Source organism: Rhinolophus sinicus, chromosome 17, assembly GCF_057876585.1.
Source record: "Rhinolophus sinicus isolate RSI-liver-muscle chromosome 17, RSI-T2T, whole genome shotgun sequence".
NCBI lineage: Eukaryota > Metazoa > Chordata > Mammalia > Chiroptera > Rhinolophidae > Rhinolophus > Rhinolophus sinicus.
In genome coordinates this window covers 15,053,604-15,072,721 of record NC_142517.1, presented here as the reverse complement: position 1 = coordinate 15,072,721, position 19,118 = coordinate 15,053,604, and the positions used below count along the sequence as shown (strand labels likewise).

The following is a 19,118-nucleotide window of genomic DNA, read 5'->3' as shown; positions in this document are numbered from 1 at the left end:
CTCAGAGCCTTAACAAAGCTGTATCCCATATATGCAGGCACATATGTCAGCATCACTTTCACATATGGTCAGGCTTAGGAAAGTCTTAACATTCTGACCTAAATTCATGCTAACTTTATCAGAAGGCCAGACTAATAATCTATTTTCCATCACAGGGGCAAACCGAAACTACATATTTGTGGCAGAAAATGAATTTATCAGTAATTTGGATAGGAAACTAAAATTTAATCCCAGGGTTATTCCTCAAAAGATCATTCCTTAATTGTCAAATTGAGTTGTAATTTCATAGGTTATGTCTTCCTAAATTTATGCACTCCTATTGATAGGATTTAATGTGGTATTTCTCAACCTGATCAATCCTTAGAAAATACACGTAATATATTTGTCAGGCGGGGAGGCCTGCGGGGTCTCTGCTCCCGCTTCCCACATAAAAACGTAGGATATGGTGAGGCCAAAAAGGAACACCCACGAAGCCATAAGTAGGGGAGTCATACCACTATATTCTCTCTGGCGGCACTATACTCTCACTGGAGGCTGGATCCACACTGTCCGCAAACCGCCATCGCCGCTTGCCAGCCCAGCCGCCATCTTCTTGCTAGCCCCCATTCTTCTCCCCTCTCTCTCCTAGCATAGCCACAGCAGTTATATTAGTGGCCAATGGCTCACTGGTTACAGCTGACGGCCAACTAGCCACAGCTGATGGCCATCCAATCACAGTTGATGGCCATTTGCTACCTGAGCCAGCACCTGTCTATGTGAGGCTGAGAGCCTGGAAACTACTTTCTGGGGCTCTGCCCCCACAATATTGTGCTTATATAATTGAGTGTATGTATTTTTCTGGTGAGAAGTTTTATTTTAAGGGATGCTAAAAGAGGAACATGATCATGCCCCACTAATGGTTAAAAATTATAGGTTTACATGAAAGAGATACCAACAAAACAATTTAAAATTGTGAAGCATAAAGAGAAGATATAAGCCACAATTTTTGATATGGTAGGTTTGTAATGCTGGGACACTGGTCCCACTCCCCACACAAGAACGCAGGATATGGTGATGCCAGAAAGTAACAACGGAGCCATAGATAGGGGAGTCATACCACTATATTCTCGATGGCGGCTGGTCGAGACACAAATGCAAACATCCGCCAGTACCCCAATGAGGGGTCTTCCTGCACCCCAATCTCACTGGTGGTGGGGCGAGACATAGGAAGTAGGATCCACATGATCCGTAATTCGCCATCTGCTCTTGCTAACCCCACTTACTGGCCGCAATCTGCCATCCGCTTCTCTGCCCACCAAGCAACCCACTAGTGTAGCCACGGCAGTTACATTAGTGGCTAATGGCTAACCGGTTACAGCTGATGACCAACTAGTTACAGCTGATGCCCATCTACTACCTGAGCCAGCACCTTTCCACGGGAGGCCGAGAGCCTGGAAACTGCTCTCTGGGACTCTGTCCCCACAAGGTTTATAATGATAAACTTTCCCCTAAATGCTATTTGAGTATTAATGGACATTAGAATTTCTTGTGTTTGACAACTGTTTTCAATGAAAATTGACAATGTGTACATTTATATCCAAAAAAGCAAGATGCCATAGTATTCTAGTAAGCCATAAGTGAATAACTGTAGAATGAAAAGATTTAAAAAAAATAATAATTACTATAAAAGATGATGATTTACTAATTGAAATAATATGTGTTGTGTCTATTGAAGCTGTCATCTTTGTATCCCCAACTACACAATGTCTGGCTTATGATAGGAACTTAACAAACATCTGCTTAGTAGAGGTGAACTGTGACATATAGTCAGACACAGGGTAGACCTCACACACCTTTCATATTCTGTATACTAGCAAGACCTCAACAGACTTCAGGAAACCAGCATAAGATATTATTACTGCATAACCAATTGCACCTACTCATTTTCAAGATACTTTTCTAACTCTTCCTTATTTTGCTGCATAAAAATTAAACCAAGGGGAAAAATATTTAAAAGACATACCCTATGATCTTTTAAGTACATTTTCAGCTCCTTATTGTGTTCTATGTATTATGAGACCCCAGCTGTGATGAATTACACTCTGGCTGCCATATTATTATAGCTTCAGACAGTGGAAATCTCAGCCAAGGAATCTTGGTGAATCAAGTCACCAAACCAACAATAGCCTACCAAAGTTTCCTGTGTATCCTTATATGTCATCCCGTGGGATCTCAAATTACAGCTGTTGAGAACAAATTAGTAGTTTTTAAAATTGAAATTGGAACACACTTCTGCATAATAATCAGTCTTTGAGATAATAATATAGTACAATACATTTTTTAATCCATTTTCCCCCAATCATTTTAGTAGCTTTAAGACCAAAGACCCAGGTCATGATTTAAGTGAATTGCTAGACACTCTAAGTTATTTCTGCACACACATATTTTTTAAACCAAGATTTATGTTCATCTTCACAATTTGGGGTTTGTTATCTCTGAGTAATAAAATCCAGGAATTGTTTCCCTTTCTTACTCCTTACTTTATTAATAAACTTGGATAAAGAACCACAGTGAATGGAAATGGCCCTCCTGTTCTGAATGAAGTTTAAACTGGATTTTTACCATGGCTATATTTACTGGTAATCAATTGCTCATTAGAGGCCATCAATCCTCCTTGTCATCCTTGAGCTGCATTAAATGCATTTGGCCCTTTGCCATGGGAATGTGCGCATGTGACAAAATTATGAACAAGGCATTATGTTTCTTAACACACTGATTAAACCCCTTGAGTACACAGCCACACTGTATATTTCTGTAACTATAATTATATAAATTGGCAACCTTTCTATTGAATTCACACAATTTCAAACATTGCGGCCCAGTTATAGTTTCATCCCCAGGATTAACAATAAATGCCTGTATTTCTTTGCAATCCAATGTTCATTCTGGTGTATCAAACTCAACTTGTGTAACAAATTAAGAATATGGCACATGATACTCATGTCTATTTTTTGCTGGTGATTTATAACATTTACACGTGTAAGCCTTATTTGAAGTTTACAGGAATTATTATTATTATTATTATTATTTAGAGTAGGATTAAGAATACTATTGGGGCAATAGCATCTATCTATGTATCTATGTATCTATGTATCATCTATGTATCTATGTATCTATGTATCTATGTATCTATGTATGTATGTATGTATGTATGTATGTATGTATCTATCTATCTATCTATCTATCTATCTATCTGTCTGTTTATCATCTATCATCATCCATCTGGATCTGGAGGCAGGGGATACTAAAGAAATGTGAATCACATACAGTATTCACATAAGAGGTAAATAAATTAAAAGTGCTGACAAGAGTTTTTATGCTTGGTAACTGTAAATCTGCAATATAAGTTACATCTTTGTTATGTTAAAGATGGTTCTTTTCATGCAGGATCAATGTCTTACCACTGTGGCGTAGACAGTAATGCAATGGAAGATTTAGTAAAATGTGAGAGTTGCAAGAACATGCAGAGATTTAACCAGTGGTCTTGTGTGTGGTGGTGGCCAGGAGATATGACTGGGACATTGTATCTAACTTAAAAGTAGAGCCGAGATGGTTATCAAGAACAATGAAGATTTGACAGGGAAGTCAGTGACATGGTGACCATTCACCAGGTTTGGCCATTTAAAGGAATATGAATGTGGCAATACCTGTGATTTATCATGGAATTTGGAAAGACTAATTGTATTCTCGACCTATTCTTGCAGTTGGAGTTGGGGCCAGGGAGCCAGCGAAGTGTGCTACCTTGAGAAGCAGATGCCAAGAAAAGAGTCTAACTTGGGGAATCCTAGAGGTCAGTTCTGGGTGGGGAAAATGGGCCAAGCAGATGTGAACGTGCAAAGAGGACTGACTGACAGGAGTTGAAGGATTTCTAGCCTTGCCTGGGAGATGGATCTCTGATGCAGCATATATGTGCTGTGGGGCTAAAAGGAAACACATGCTGATAAGAGCAGGTATTGTGACAACTGTAGTAACAGTAGTCAAGATTAAGGAAGGATACCTCATATAGGAGAATCTGGAGTTAAATAACAGCAACTTCTGTTTCTATAGGTATTACCCCCTGGTAAGGGCAAGCATGAAGCTCAAGGGAAGAGCACAGAAGAGGGTTTAACTAGCCTTGAATGTCTACCTATCTGTCCACCCAATTCCTATGAAGAGTGATTAGTGACAGAAGAATTAATCTGGCGTGGAACATATTTTAGTTATAAGTATTGTACAAACATACATTTACACACTATAATTCATATTTGTCCTGTGGTCCTGATTATTGAGGTGTCATTTGGCTTTCTGGCTACCTATACAGCAACCCCAGTAATAAAGGTCTTGATTTGGATCTCAGTAGAGACTATATTAATTGGATCTGTTAGGCCGGCGATTACAATAACCTATTTAATACAATCTCTACCCATGCTTCTGGATACAACTAAATAATACCAAGCATACAGAGGCCAGCTGGATTAGGGGCCGAGAGCTCCAAGTGCATTTATTCCTAAAACAATTATTGTGTGCCCACAATCTGCCACACACTGTGCTAAGTACTGTCACAGTGGTAAATAAATAAAATAAGATCCAATCCCGACCCTTAAGAAACATCAGGCTCTACTGAGCAAAACATATGCTATAAGTGGAGCAGATTGCAATGTGCTGTCATGAACAGATTGTGGAGGGAATGCAGAAGAGGAATCGATAAGCTCTCCTTGGGGAAATCAACAAAGGTGGCTGGAAGGAGGTAATTGGATCTTGATGGATGAATAGAAGTCTGACAGTCTTAGAAAAAGGGTATTCTAACAAGGAAAGGCTGGTGAATACATAAGGGGGTGTGTTTGGGGAATGACAAGCAGTTTGTTGTGGCAGTATACAGGATTTGTTAGGTGCAGGGCAATCAGGGGGAGCTGGAAAGATACTCGGGGCTCAGAGTTCCAAGACAGGAATTTTTCTCTGAATGTGAGGGAAGAAGGGGAAAAAGAGGGGGAGCAAGTTGGGGATTTAGGAGAGTAGATGCTTGGAAGAGGCATTTTGGAGAATGGGAATGGAAGCTGATTAGCGATAACAAATGGAAGGTCGATTGCTCTTTAATTCTAATGCCATTCGTAAAAATCATTATGTAAATAAATGATATGCTTTGAGACAAAGTTCCCTCATCATTAACATCAGGAGTTTGGATCAGGTGATCCCAATAGCTTTCCAACTATTAAAAGAAAACACTCCAATTTATAGATGGAGAAATTAAAGCTCAGGGGCAGTAAGTGTCCAAAGTCACAGGTTTGAGACTGGGGCCCTGAAATTCAAACCTATATCTAAAAACTCCAGTTCCTGAACTTACTTCACCATGGTACTGTTAAATCATCACCTCTGTTATTCTCGACATTATTCTTATCTTTTACATCCATAAACTGTGCCAGGTTAAGCAAATTCCTTTTTTGCAACAAATATTAATAATACAGCATAGTGTTTATCTCTATGGTGTGTTTGGGATAACTCAATAATTTAGAGGCATACCAAATATACAAAATGCACTAAGAAAGATGTTCCAGAAAACAAGAAAATGGAAGTGCAGGATAGGAAACCTGGTGACATCATTAACTTGCCTCTTTCACGTACCGCATCTAATCAGCCACTGTAAGTCATTGACTCCATCTACCAAATGTCTCAGGGAGCTTTCCTGTATTTCTTATTCATTCTATTATTTCTTCCTAACTGGAATGTCACCTGAGGCTTCTAACTGGTCCCTTTGTGTCCTGTAACTTCCCTAATTATATGCTGCAATTGGTTACCTTCTTAGGGCCCGGATCTTATAAGATCCCTCAATTCCTTTAAAATTTAAAAGACACACTAACCTTAGCCTGGCATTGAACCTTGCACAATGCAACGCAAGCTTCTTGTTGGCCTCTACTGAACTATCATGGCCCATCCTTCCATTATTTCCTGTACAGCTCATCAACATTTCTGGCCCTAACCTTAGCCCAAATATTCCTTCTGCTGGAAAGGATTGATTAACTCACCTCGATCTCATTTTAACATTTCTTGACTCAGTCCCTGCTTCTCAATTTCTAATGCTAGTGCTTTCCTTGAGACCATTTCAAGTCTCCTCTTGAAGATTACTGAAATAGTCGGCAAAGGCTCCCCCTGGATCCAGGACAACTACTTAGGCCAGAAGGCTCATTCCAGAACACACCTCTGGCCACTGCTGTTTTCTTTCCATAGATTCCCACTGAATTTATTTTATAATTTAAACTTTTTAGTATGGCGCTATGGACTGACTTGGGTTCTCCACGAAATTTATATGTTGAAGCCTTAATCCCCAAAGTGACTGTCTATGGAGATAGGGCCCCTATCTCCATTAAGAAAGGAGGTAATTAAGAAGCAAGGCTATATGATATCATAAGGGTGGGGCCCTGATCTATAAGGTTAGTGTCCTAAAGGAAGAGACACCAGAGCTCTTTCTCACTCTTCCTCTCTCGTTCTCTCAATCTCTCTCTCCAACCATCCTTTCATCCCCAAGTCCACTGAGAAAAGGCCATGTGAGCACACAGCGAGAAGGTGGCAGTCTACAAGCCAGGAAGAGAGTTCTCACCAGAAAGTGAATAGGCTGGAATCTTGATCATGGACTTTCCAGCCTCCAGAACTGTGAGCAAATATATTTCTCTCGTTTAAGCCAACCAGTCTATGGTATTTTGTTTCAGCAGACCAAGCAGATGAATACACATGACGTAACATTTCTTTTCTAATTTGGTTGTTATCTTCTCTAGACTAATCTATCATTCTTGCATCCTGATATTGTCTGTCCTATCTCATCTACCCCCCTCCATTTCACAGAATCAGCATGCTGCCTCTGGACCATTGCACATGATAGTTTGCTGGCTCTGCAAAACCTGTCTTCTCCTTATGGGTCTGGCTAACTCCTACTCTTTCTTCCAAAATGAACTTAAATGGGTTAGACAACCTTCTTATGTACTTGAATGATAACTAATGACCACATCCATCATAAAAGTCATCATGCTGTACAGCAATTACCCATTTCCTTGCCTGTTTCTTGGAACAGATTCTTAGAAAAGGGGCCACTTTTTAAACCCTTGAATCCCTTTCTGCCTATTAGAAACATATTGAATGAGTAAATTAATTATAATTTTAGAGAGCACTAGGCTTAGACCAGACCACTTTCTCTCTGCCATTTGTCAGCTGTTACTCTGAGATTATTTCTATTTGAATGAATGTCCTTACCTGTCAAATTATGACAAACATAATATAGCTGCAGACTGTTGAAAAGATTCACTGTAAAATGGTTTATGATGACAGACAGTACATTAAAAATGCTCAATAATAACGCTGGCTGATTCCAGATAAAATCTACCCATCCTATAAGGGCCAATTCAATTCGACATTTGCAGTGAAGCCTGTATAAAGATCCATAGGCAGAATTGACTGTTCCCTCCCCTGTCCTTTGGCACTTTGTTTATAGCTCAGTTACATCATTTATCAGAGTTTCCCTAACATTAGCATGACTTACACATGTATGAGCTTCCTCTCCCCTGGTGGTAAGTCTTGGTGGGCAGGGGCCAAGTATTCTTAGACACCTCAATGAGTGCCACACACATAGAAGGCATGTGCTGAATGTGAGAAAGACAATAATGAAACAGGTTCTGAGTATTGTGCTATATTGTATCCAATGGACTTTAGATTTTTCAGAATATTCCTCACAGTTTATTTATTTTTAAAATTGAGGTATAATTAATTGACTTACAGCATTATGTGAGTTTCAGGTGTACAACATAATGATTCGATATATGTATACATCCTGAAATGATTACTACAGTAAGTCTAGTTAACATAGGTACAGATTTTCTTTCTCGTAATAAAAGCCTTGAGGATCTACTCTCAGCAGCTTTCAATTCACCAATCATTGTTTTCAATGTCAACTAGAACTGATTAATCTGCTTCCAGTCGTCCCATTTCTGAGTTATTTCACCTTTTATTGATTGCAGTTGACCTACAGGATATGAATCGTTGCTAAAGTTCCACTCTTGACTTTAAATGGGGTTTGAACTCAAATAAGCAATCGGATTTGTCAATCCAGTCAGCAAGCAAAAAAGAAAAAGCACATCCTTCTCCCTCTTCCAAGCTTCTGATCTCCCTGTAGGGCTCCGTATTGTTGGAACCTAACAAAGAGCCAGCTTCTAAAGGAGAAATGGTATCCGTGGAGTCCCCAAAATGGCATGGTAAGGCAGAACTTAACGAGAGGTGTTAGCTGAGAGATGCTCGCCTATTAACTGGCTCACTGATAATTAATGTAACTGAATGAGCCTTTTCTATTGCACAGTCTCGTAGCTGGTTCAATTTCAATCCAAAGCTTTCATCCATGAAGGAGTGAAGCTTTTGGTGTTGTGTAGAGGTGAGGGGATGTTAATCATTGACAATTTTGTTATCAAGCTGGTGGGGCTTTTGTTTCTAAAAGAGCACATGGTTTCCAAAATGGGTGTAAGAGTTTGTCTTTAAAGAAACTACTTTAAAATAAAAGAGCATGCCAGGAACAAGGAAAGAATTCTGGAAAGCAAAATTAAATCCTGGGGAGATTGGATTTCTACTGTTTGATGGCAAAAGTGGTGTGAATTCCAGCATTAAGTGCCATTCCAGAATAAAAATGGCTCTTGTGCCAGAAAACCGACTGGTGCTAAAGTTTCTCTAATTAGAACAGTACTGAGTGCTGAGGTACAGTCCTGACAGTGAAGTGTGTTAGTTTGATAAATGAATTACTAGTATTATTCTGCTGACTCCCAGACACAACGTTCAAGGTGGCCTCAACTAGTAAACAGGAGTGGAAAACATATCCTCACACATTTGCTTCATGCCTGAAAAACAAGCATTGTAGGAGAAAACATCTGGACACACAATTTGAACAGTTCTCAGAGCCCATCAAAACATGGATTTCATGGCTTAGCGTCTGGCTGCTAAGCAACGTATTTCTTACATCAAAACAGAGTTGTAAAAGTAGGATCCTGGTGCCAACTTTGGGTATTTCCCATTGAAAAAAACAGCCATGAAAGTTTCTCTTTAGGGCTTACGATATCCAATTTCCATGGGACAGAAGAGCTCAGATCATTTCTCTTCTAGCCCTCTTGTTTTCCACATTCTGAAGAATTAGGTGGAGATTAACTTTACATGTTGAAGTAGTCTCAAATGAACACAGCATAAAGTCTTTTAATATTTTGCTCAGCCCTTTAATTAATAGCACTCTTTTAAATTAGGTGCATATATTCATCATGCACATGCTTTTCAAATATTTGGTTCTCATCAAGTCTGAGGTACATACCAGAGGGCCAGCCACAAACCAAATGAGAATTGCTTTACAAAAAGTGTGCTTCTGCTTGGCGAGGAGACCAGGGAGGAACCATGTAAAATACTTTCCATGCGCACACTAGTTTGAAAAATGGATGTTATTATAATACTTACTAAAATTAAGATAGATTGTTAATTTATTTCTCCCTTGCTTTTATCTATTTAAAATACACTGATATGGTTCAGAGCTTGGAAAATAGGAATTGTTACCCATTCAAACAAAGAACAAGTCTAGAAAAAGCAACAGGCAGATCATTTAGAATCACTGACGAGTTTTCCTTTTTTTCTGGGAAGCAATTAGGAAAATTGTGGGGCAGAAGGTAAGAAGCAACGGAGTCTTCTATTAGTTTTTATTTATCTTGAAAATTATGGAATGTGCATTTGTATTCAAAAATGGAAGTGCACTATTAGAATGTACTCTTTGGAGCAGTATGCCTACAAAAGTATTTTTTCCTCTGTCGTTGGAGAACTTCCTTCCATAAACTCTGTGAAGCCTCCTTCTTGGCAGACTCTTGTGATGTAGCAAAGCAAGAAATCCAGACATGGAAAATTGCACCCCCCACCCCCCCCAAAAAAAAAAAACAAAAAACAAAAAAAAAAACAACAACCTTGGAAACCAAATAAGAATAGTTTTACAGGAGAATTTCACTTCATCTTGAAACCTGCAAATTGAATGTTCTTCTGTTTCATAGATTTATGTTGTGCAGAGAAATTAAAGGATGGCTTCCAAGAGATCTCTTAATGAGGGAGAAGATTTTACCATGGTACATAGCCTCGTGTCCTGCCCGGTTCTCCCTAAACTGCTGCCCTCTGCATCTTTGTTTGCATGTGGTTTGCATTTATGTCCACCCCATGAACCACACGTGTTTCTCCACCCCAAATTTATCAACACTTTCCCTTCATCCCAGGGTGCCTTAGTAAAAACAGGAGAATTAGGTAGTGGAGCTGTGTGATTCTGAAACCTCCTGCAAGCGATCATTGAATTTCCTGTCCTTGCTCAGGTTACTCCATTTCATACCATGATTTTGAATATTTCAAAGTTTCTAATCCTTCATCTGTCCTGGATGGATCTCAAAAACTTAAAGAATGAGCTTTAAACGTTGATGCTTACCAGGCATCTGAGAGGCAGGACTAAAAACTGCCAATCAGAGTAGAGTTGTGAATACTGAGGGGCAGAGCTCTGAGTAATCCAGGCTCAAAACCAGCCCAGACTTTGTGTCTGAATGTCACACTTAGATGGTGGTCTAATGACTGTGCAAACAGATACTCTATTCCTCCCAGAACTTCTGGTTCTATAAAGATCAGTTTCTTTCCCTTCCTGTAACCATCTTCTTTAAAAGAGGAAATCCTGGGAAAACATTCTTCCTCATGTCTTGACATTTTGCCCAGATCTTTCCACACTGGGGCTTCAGAAACATTCATCCAAAACCCAGAAATGTAAGCTGGATGTGACCTTCCACTGGCAGCTGCAGAGGAGCGGGCAGTGCCTGTGGTGCCCTGGGCAACTAGGCAAAGAAGTTACTAAGAAACATCACAAGATTGCCTTTCTCTGTCCTTCTCCCCCTCCCACATTCCTTCCTTCACAGGAAGGAGATTCCACCAAGATGGACATGTAAGAACTGCAGAATGAAAAAAAAAAAAAGAAAAAAAAAAATGAGAGTCCTTTCTTCAGGAAGTCTTTCTTCAACTTAATATAGAAGAGGTTTAAGTAAGAAGGTATGGACATTTACAAAGGAAGGTCATAGATAAAAGTGACTACAATGGAGGGACCATCAAGCCCTGTCCATTAAAGACAAAGTTCTATTTTGGGGTTCACTGGAAAGTAGAAGATCCCTGATTCCAAAGACAAACTTGCTTTCCTTTTTCCCCCGGTTTAGCTATGTACACTTCCCCAAGCGTCCTAGTCCCTTCTTACCATGTGTATGTATCCACAACACCAGATCCCAGTCTAGAGATATCCTGCCTGATTGACGAATTATCTAAGTGGGCCTGGTTCTTTAAAGCGGGATTGCAGCTAGTGCTACCCTCAACACAGGACCAGAGTTGGAGGCTGGCTGGGTTTCCTGCAAGAAGCAATGAGGCGTACGCATAGTGGCAGGTGACTTGTGAGAGAAACAAGACCGTCAGTAAGACTGTCGCTTTGCCCTACCTCTGTATACCAGTGCTTGGACCCCCCACCCAATTTGACCTACCTCTCGAGTGAACAGGATGGCCGCGTCGTAGTGCTCGTCATGGTCATCTCCTAGCTGGTTGTGCTGATGCTGCCACTTGCAAAAGTTCTTGAGAGTGGTGGCCGCGTTCTTGCTCACTTCCAGGCTCTTGTCCCTGTCGCCCAGCACCACCACCTTCACTACGGCCAGACGGATGTGGTTCTCGATGCTGGCGTGACTGTACAGCCGGTTGGCGATGGATGCCAGTGTCAGCAGGTAATGCTGCAGGCCCCGGCCATACATCTGAGCCATGGACGCGTCAGCTACCAGGAGCAGCTCCACCTGGCGGGCCCGGGAGATGGAGCGGCGCCGCCGCCGCCACCACGTCTGTGGTCCCTGGTCCCCATCGTACGAGGGAGCCGACTGGTCCAGGAACTGCGGGGCGAGCGTCCAGCGTCGGTCCGGGCTGCTATGCGGAGGGGGGCGCTCACGCGGCCCTGGCGGAGATGCGGGGGTCTCGCAGCTGGTGCGCGGCGGCAGGGCCTCAAAGCTGAAGCCCTCGCGAGTGTAAGCGTGCGGGATCCGAGCTGACCCGTCTCCGTACACGCGCCCAGCCTCTGCCTCGGCCCAGGGCCCGAGCAGTAGTGGCTTCAGGGTGTAGCGCGCGTGCTTAACCGCGAAGAAGCCGTCGAGACCACCGCAGAGGTCAAAGACAGCCAAGGAGCGGGGGCTGCCGTCCACCGTGCCGCGGTAGAAGCAGTGGCCCCGGTGGCGCCGGGTTGCGTTCCGCCCGCCTCCTGCGGGCACAAAGCCAGCGGCGCCCACCGAATCATCCCGCTCCAGGTCAAGGAGGAATCTCCGGCCCCCGGCGTACACTAGGTAGCCCACCTTGCCGCCGCCCGAGTAGATCTGGTCGATGTTCTGCACGAGCCCGCCGGTCCTGCGCTGAGGCTCCAGGGTGTGCGGGTGGCCCGGAGGCTCGGCCCGCTCCTGCGCCTCCTCCGCCTGTGGCCGGTGGGGCTTGGCGGCCCCTGCAGCAGTCCGAGGCTGCCCGGCTTTATCCTGGGCAGGTGCGGCGGCGGAGCCGGCGGCAACCAGGGCCAGGCGGAGCGCGCACAGCATCAACAGGGACGCCCACCGGAGCAGCATAGTGCGCTGCCCGCGGGGAGGGGCTGCGCGGCAGGGACTTTATGGGTATTCGTTATTCGCTATGGAAGTTACCGGGGCGGGAGGTAGGGGCACACACACACACACACACACACACACACACACACACACACACACTTGCTTGCAAGTTGAGTTAAGTGTCGGAGGGAGGGGGACCCGGCAGCAGTGCCAGCCCGTCCGAGCCACCGTGCCAGCGTGCGAACTTTTCTTTGTTGGTTTGGAAAATGTTTGGATTCGTGCTCCGGAAAGACGGGGAAAAATTTTTGAAAGAGAAAAGCCGGGTTGTGGAGATTCAGCAAGTACAAGAAAAGGGGGAAAAGCCAAATCCACCCCTAATGCAGCCACTATCGCTGCACGAAAAAAGTAAGGAAGGTGCCGCGCACCAGGCGGGCAACTGGTGCGCGCTGCCTCCCGCCCCCGTGCTGCCCGGGACCCGCTGGCAGCCGGGGTTACAAGCTCCGGAGCCCACTTCCTTTCTTATTTTGTGGGTTTCCTTGACTCTTCTGGAACCAGTCGAAAGGAAAGAAAGAGAGGGGAAAAACCCCTAAAAATTAAAACAAAAATGCAAGGGTCGGCCTCCAGCGAGCCAGTGAAGCGGCGCGTCCGTGTCCCTTCGGATGCAGTGCGTTCCTGCCTGCGGTCATCCCCAGTCGGCCGCTGCGAGCGCGGAGAGCAGCGCGAGCGCTGTGAAGATGCGAGGAGGTGGAACAATGAATTTATAGCGGCATGCCATCCTGCAATGGCAATTTCAACAATTCGTCACTGCAAGCTGCCTCTTAAAGGGAGAGCTTCCCCCACCACTCCCACCCTTCCCCGTCCGCGCCTAATCAGATGGGGGAGGGCGGACGCGGGGGGTGATCGAGGAAAGGGAGACCGGGAAGGAGGAAGGGACCCGGCGAGGTGGAAGGAGGGACGAGGGAGGGAGCAAGGGCGAGAGGAAAAAAAAAAAAAAAGAAAAAGTATTTGGGTAAGAAAAACAGAAGATTTCCTTGGCCTCATTTAAAGCCACAGCGGCTCCGGGTTCGTCTATTTCCCAACGAATCGGGGTTGGCTAACCTCGGCTTACCTCATCTCCTGAAGGGCTGTTTGGTGTGTTTTTAAAGTTACTTAGACATTTCAAGTCTCTCCCTGTCTCCTTGTCTCCAGCTTTTCTTTCCCTAGGTAGGAACTTCCTGCCTCAATTTTTTCCCCTTTGCATGCGTGTGCGCTTCGGCCTCGCAGACCTTGCCACTCTATCCACCAGCAAAATGCTTTCGGCTTCCCGTGCGCCCCCTCGCCCCGCGTCCCTCTCGCCTCCTCCCAGCCGTCCCGGTACCGAGTTTCCTCCCTCCCCATTCCTCTCGGTTTGCGCGCTCGGATGGATGTTCGCCGGGTAGGGCTCCGGGTGACTAACTTCTCCCAGCCACCAGCAGAGGGGCCGGGCAGCCAGAAAGCTCAGCCGCTTCCTGGCGCGTCGCGGCGCCCTGGGTGTTTCCGTGCCCCCGGCAGGGCCGCCGCGGGCCTGGGAACTTCGCGCCTTTGTGTTCCAGCCGCGGGCTCCCCCCTTTCTCAAGCGTGCTTTGCATGAGTGCCCACAATCTGTCACTTAATCCTGGATGACTGGGACTTCCTTTGCTTTGCTTTAAGAATGCTGGGCCGGAAAGAGTTAACTCTTGTAAGGAATTGCAGGGTTGTGTTTTTTTTTCAGTTTTTTTTTTTTAATAAAGTTTCAAAAATTTGTACCCACACTTCTTCCTTTGGCTGAAATAATAAATGATAAATACTCATATTTGTATTTACTCGTATCTCTCCTAAAACAACCACTTATCGACCTGTCTAGCATTCTCAGAAATTTCCTTAAGGAGGAAAAGAAGACCAATGGGGGATGGGGAAATCAGGTTGGTGTTTATTAGTTAGTACAGGAGTGGCATTGTCAGTGCGACTTAGTTTCTACTTCTTCGTTTCCTCCAATTAACAACTAGAATCGGACAGAAGGAAAAACCTGATGACTTTGTAACCACTACCTGGTAATGGTTAGATCTACTGTGGGAGCAGGAACATCCTGTTCCCCTATGATTCTTCAGGCAAATGATTGACTACATAGTGAAAAATGAATCCAGTGTGATTAGCACATTTCTGTCCTTCCACGTGTGTTTAATTTCCAGGGATGTTGAGGCCTCTGTGGACTCCAAGATACCAGTGGTTTTCCCAGATCTTTGCTAAAAGATCGGATTACTTTTTCAGGGAGAGAATCAGGTGGGTCCTGGACTGATTTGAGGTTTTCAGAGTGGTGATGAACCCCAGGAGGGAAACCTAGAATTGCCCGGCAATGATGCCCATCACCCTGTCCTAGAGTAGACTCGGGAGTCATCTGGGAGACGGGAGTGAAGCATGTTCAGAGATTTAGTTCACATTTATAACTGAAGTGATCATGGGGGTCCCAGACCAAGGTACAGCCCCTAGTGGATTCTGAAATACTTCCAGACCTAGGAGGAAATGGTTATTACTAAGGCTGTTGCTTTTTAATTCCATAATCTCTCAGTCCTTCAGTGGTCAGTTGGTTACCCATGGCCAATATTACCAGTTAAATATTTTGAGGAATGAGAGACATTCGTGATCAGGATAGAAAGGAGAACCTAGGTTCCAGCAGTCTTCTCTGACCCTCCAATAGCTTTAACTGTTGTGGTTCTTGTGCCTATAGAAATAATTTTTTTTTTTTTTTACCAATTTCAGTGAAAAGTAGTCCAATATTTGACACTAAACACCATGTCTAAAACAACTTTGATTCAGTAATTTTAACCATTTCATAATAGTTAGTCTCAAAAAGTCATTTTGATAGACAGGCATTTTTGCTCACTGTGGTTTAAATTTATTAATTACAGTTATTTGCATTCACAGTCGGGAGATTTCTTATTCAGCATTTAAGGAAACTCCAACTGAATTTTCTTCTTAGTGGAAGTTTTCCTCCTCTTTCAGAAACACTACATTTCTCACATGAATCATTCCTCTGAATTTTGTGCTTTACTTTAAGTGCAATTAAATAATGACATTTATGCTCCGATAGGTTATTCAAACGTTTGGAAATATATAGAAACTAATAAAGCTCCAAATGTGAATAGCAAGTACTAAATATTTATTAGAACCATATATTCACAAGGAAAGGAATTAATACAGCTTATAAATGAGTAAATTCTTACATATTCAGAACATTTCTACTTGTATATAATTTTTATTTTTTGTGAAAGTAACTTGGATACTTTAGGAAGTTCATTTGGTGATACTTTTAAAATATTACCTTAGTGGGTTACAATGAACTGCTATGTTCCAAAAATAAGCATGTCTATCAGTCCAAGGAAGAAATTTGCACAGAATAAAAGTTTTTATATATTTAACTGTTTTTTAGAGTAGAAAGACAAAATATATTAGCAATCATGGTTAGGTGGACTAATTGCTACTTTATTATTTCATTATTCCAAGTAGCAGTTTTATTTGTGCATATTTAATGAGAAAATCATAGAAGGTGTGATCATACCTGATATATAATTTTACATTTTCCAAAACGAAGAGAGACTTTTTACTGCAGACTGTTCCAGCTGGAAGTTATGTTGACGGTCATGTAAGGCAACTCCTACCATCTACCAATGAGAAACTGAGAGTTGAGATCAAAGTGACTTGCCTGTGGTTACAAAGTCCACTAGTGGCCAGCTCTCAAAACACCTAAATCCTTTACTCTCTTGATTGGTGCCCAATCTACAAAACCTCTTAAAATCGGGCCAGTTTAACAAATATGTGTCGAGGCCTGCTGCAGAGTGCTCTGTGAGGTTCTCTGTAAGCATAAGCAACGATTAATGTTCAAAGAAGCTCACAGTTCAGAGATGGTGCCAATTGTATCAAGAGATACTCGGAATAGGAGCTAGAGAATACAATTCCAGAGAGGGAATAGCAGGAGAAAAACTCCTGCAGGCTCTCTGAGTTGTGTTTTTAAAGTACAGCTTCACTTTATAGGATTTGTGTATCCTTGTAAGCAGTATTTTCTCAAATTGCCATTTGCTGAAGTGTCATTTCCTCCTCCTCCCCCATCTATGATTTTAATGGTAAGAGTGAAGAAATAACTGTCAATAAAATATTCCCCTCCAAACAAACACCTGCTCCTTACCTCCCACGTTAGGAGAATTGCAGTCTCTCAACTGTGAGATAGTGTTCCTTTCGCACATCAAGATTTCTACACTAAGCCTTGCAATGTTTTGAGCTCATTTCCTATCATCTCCCTCAGTGGCAGGATGGTGCATGTGGGGCGTTGAATGTTCTACTACTGCTTGAAGCCCTGTCTGCTGACTTAAAGATTCTGGGCCAGCATTTTCCTCCAGTGCCATTTAGCTTTGCAAATTCTAGTTCTCAAAAGACTTTCTTCAATACCAAAGGTTATTTTAAGTACCTCATATAAGAGCAATCATGCAGTACTTTTTCTTCTGTGACTGGCTTATTTCACTTAGCATAATGTCCTCCAGGTTCATCCCCGTCCTTCACATAAAATAGTCAAACTCAGAGAAGCAGAGAGTAGAATGATGGTTGCCGCCGCAAGGAGGAGGGGAAAGGGGGGGGGGGGGGAGAGGGTACTATTCAATGAGTATAAAGTTTCAGTTATACAAGAAGAATAAGTGGTAGAGATCTGCTGTACAACATCGTGCCTAGAATTAACAGCACTATTTGTTCACTTAAAAAACTATTGAGGGTAGATTTTGTGGTAAATGTTCTTACCACAAAATCAAACCAAACCAAAGATCACACTTTGGGACTAAGGAAAGGAGTGGATTTACTATGCTAGATTTGATATGACTCCTAAATTTCTATAGGGTGAAATTATACTTGAACAGTCCTTCTTCTCTCCTTTTCCAGCCCTTTAGCTCCCTCTCTATCTCCTATATCCCACAACAGGCATCTCGAAAGGTCAATGCATATGCGCAACGGCGCACACGATAGACACACACACAGTGCCTCAGCAGGCCTGTGGACGCGCTCATACTCACTTCAATTGAGTTTCCCCTCTAGGCTGCACTGACAGGTGGATAGAAAGTCCTAATGAAAGCTGAGATACTAGGATATCACCAATGCCACCTCACTCCTTGCAAAGAAAACTTTCTTGGGACCCCTTTGCAGAGATTTTATTTTTTCAGGGAGGTTTTCTGCATTCCTGATAAAACTTGAAACATTTGCTCCGCTACCTGCCTAGGACATATTACAGAACAGTATATCTGTTGTGATGGATAACATATGCTTCAGAATCCGTTTTACTTAATATTATAGGAAAGTAAATTTTTGGAAAAGGTACATTTTCGTTTTTCTTATACACAGAAATTTTATACTTATAAAAGCCTTCAAATGAATAATGTACATGTGTATTATTTAAGACATACAGGTGCTATCTGTAAAGTAAAACCGACAAGTCAGTTTTATGCTGACCAGCTGTGAAATGTTGTTTTAGCTTTTCTCACACAATTATGCACATATTACTTGCTTTTATGAGTTACTCGAGTTCTGTTTTTTCCCTTTATTTTCCGGAAATCATCTCAAAATCAAACCTTACTGGAAACACATGGAAAATCAGGAATTTCCAGCCTACAGTAATTTGAAACATTTGAGGTTTTTATTTTTTCCTACATGATGGCAAATTCCAGCAAAGATTTCAAATTACTGAATGAGTAGTAGTTGCAGTTATAATTGTTGGAGTAAGAGTTGTTCCACAGCCCTGCAATTAGTTTTTCTTTTCTTTTCTTTTTTTTAACTAAGTTTACATTGTGATAACACCTTGCTCAGACTCTGGTATATCACAATCTTCCTTGAAACTATCCAATCTCTCTTCATATAATATGTATTTGCCTTATTCTTATCAGTAAAGTAAGAGGCTGAAGTTAGGCCCAACAAAGCTGATAAACATCAATTGGTTACTGCTTCACTCATCCATGGCCAGTAAGAAAACGGAGACAGTAGCTGCCTAATCCATAAGGTTTCTCCCTATTCATGATGCTGGGCTCAACTGCGAATTGCTTATTTGTTTGAGAAAGAGATCCACAGCGTTCTTTTTCCTGAATGCCCATGGACTAATATATACTTTAGCACACATACCTTTCCTAGTCAGGTACTAACAGGTGGAAGAGCAGGTATCTGGGTTATGATCCTACATGAGGATGGAGGTTCAGGTAAAAGCATTGCAGGTTTTACTTACTTTCTTTTATTTAGGAGGTGCCACTCTTTCATTACCCCTCTTCCCAACCCCCAAATCATGTTGGAAACAGGAAGTGACAATGCGACCATTACTAACAGATTGAATAAAGATTTGATTCTAAGTCCAGGAAGGAACTCCTTACATAACAACCATTATCAACTTCCTCCCTTTTCTCCTGGCTGGCCAGTCCTGGACCTGTTGGAAACTCCACTTTCACCACTAGCTGAAGC

At 42.6% G+C, this 19,118-nt stretch overlaps 1 protein-coding gene across 2 annotated transcripts in view; it reads right to left on the bottom strand.

Annotated features, from left to right (window-relative positions):
* The window catches only part of ADAMTS5 (ADAM metallopeptidase with thrombospondin type 1 motif 5), a 47,697-nt gene extending 33,808 nt beyond the window's left edge, over positions 1-13,889 (bottom strand). The window contains exons 1-2 of one of the 2 annotated variants that reach the window (XM_074326371.2): positions 13,753-13,889; positions 11,562-13,420 (exon numbers count right to left, since the gene is read on the bottom strand). In XM_074326371.2, the coding sequence (XP_074182472.1) occupies positions 11,562-12,668 (1,107 nt within the window). In that variant the 5' untranslated portion in view covers positions 12,669-13,420; positions 13,753-13,889. Of the gene's footprint in view, positions 1-11,561 lie in introns of both variants that reach the window. The other variant, XM_019729873.3, reaches the window with a different exon arrangement.
* Between the last annotated feature and the right edge of the window lie 5,229 nt (positions 13,890-19,118).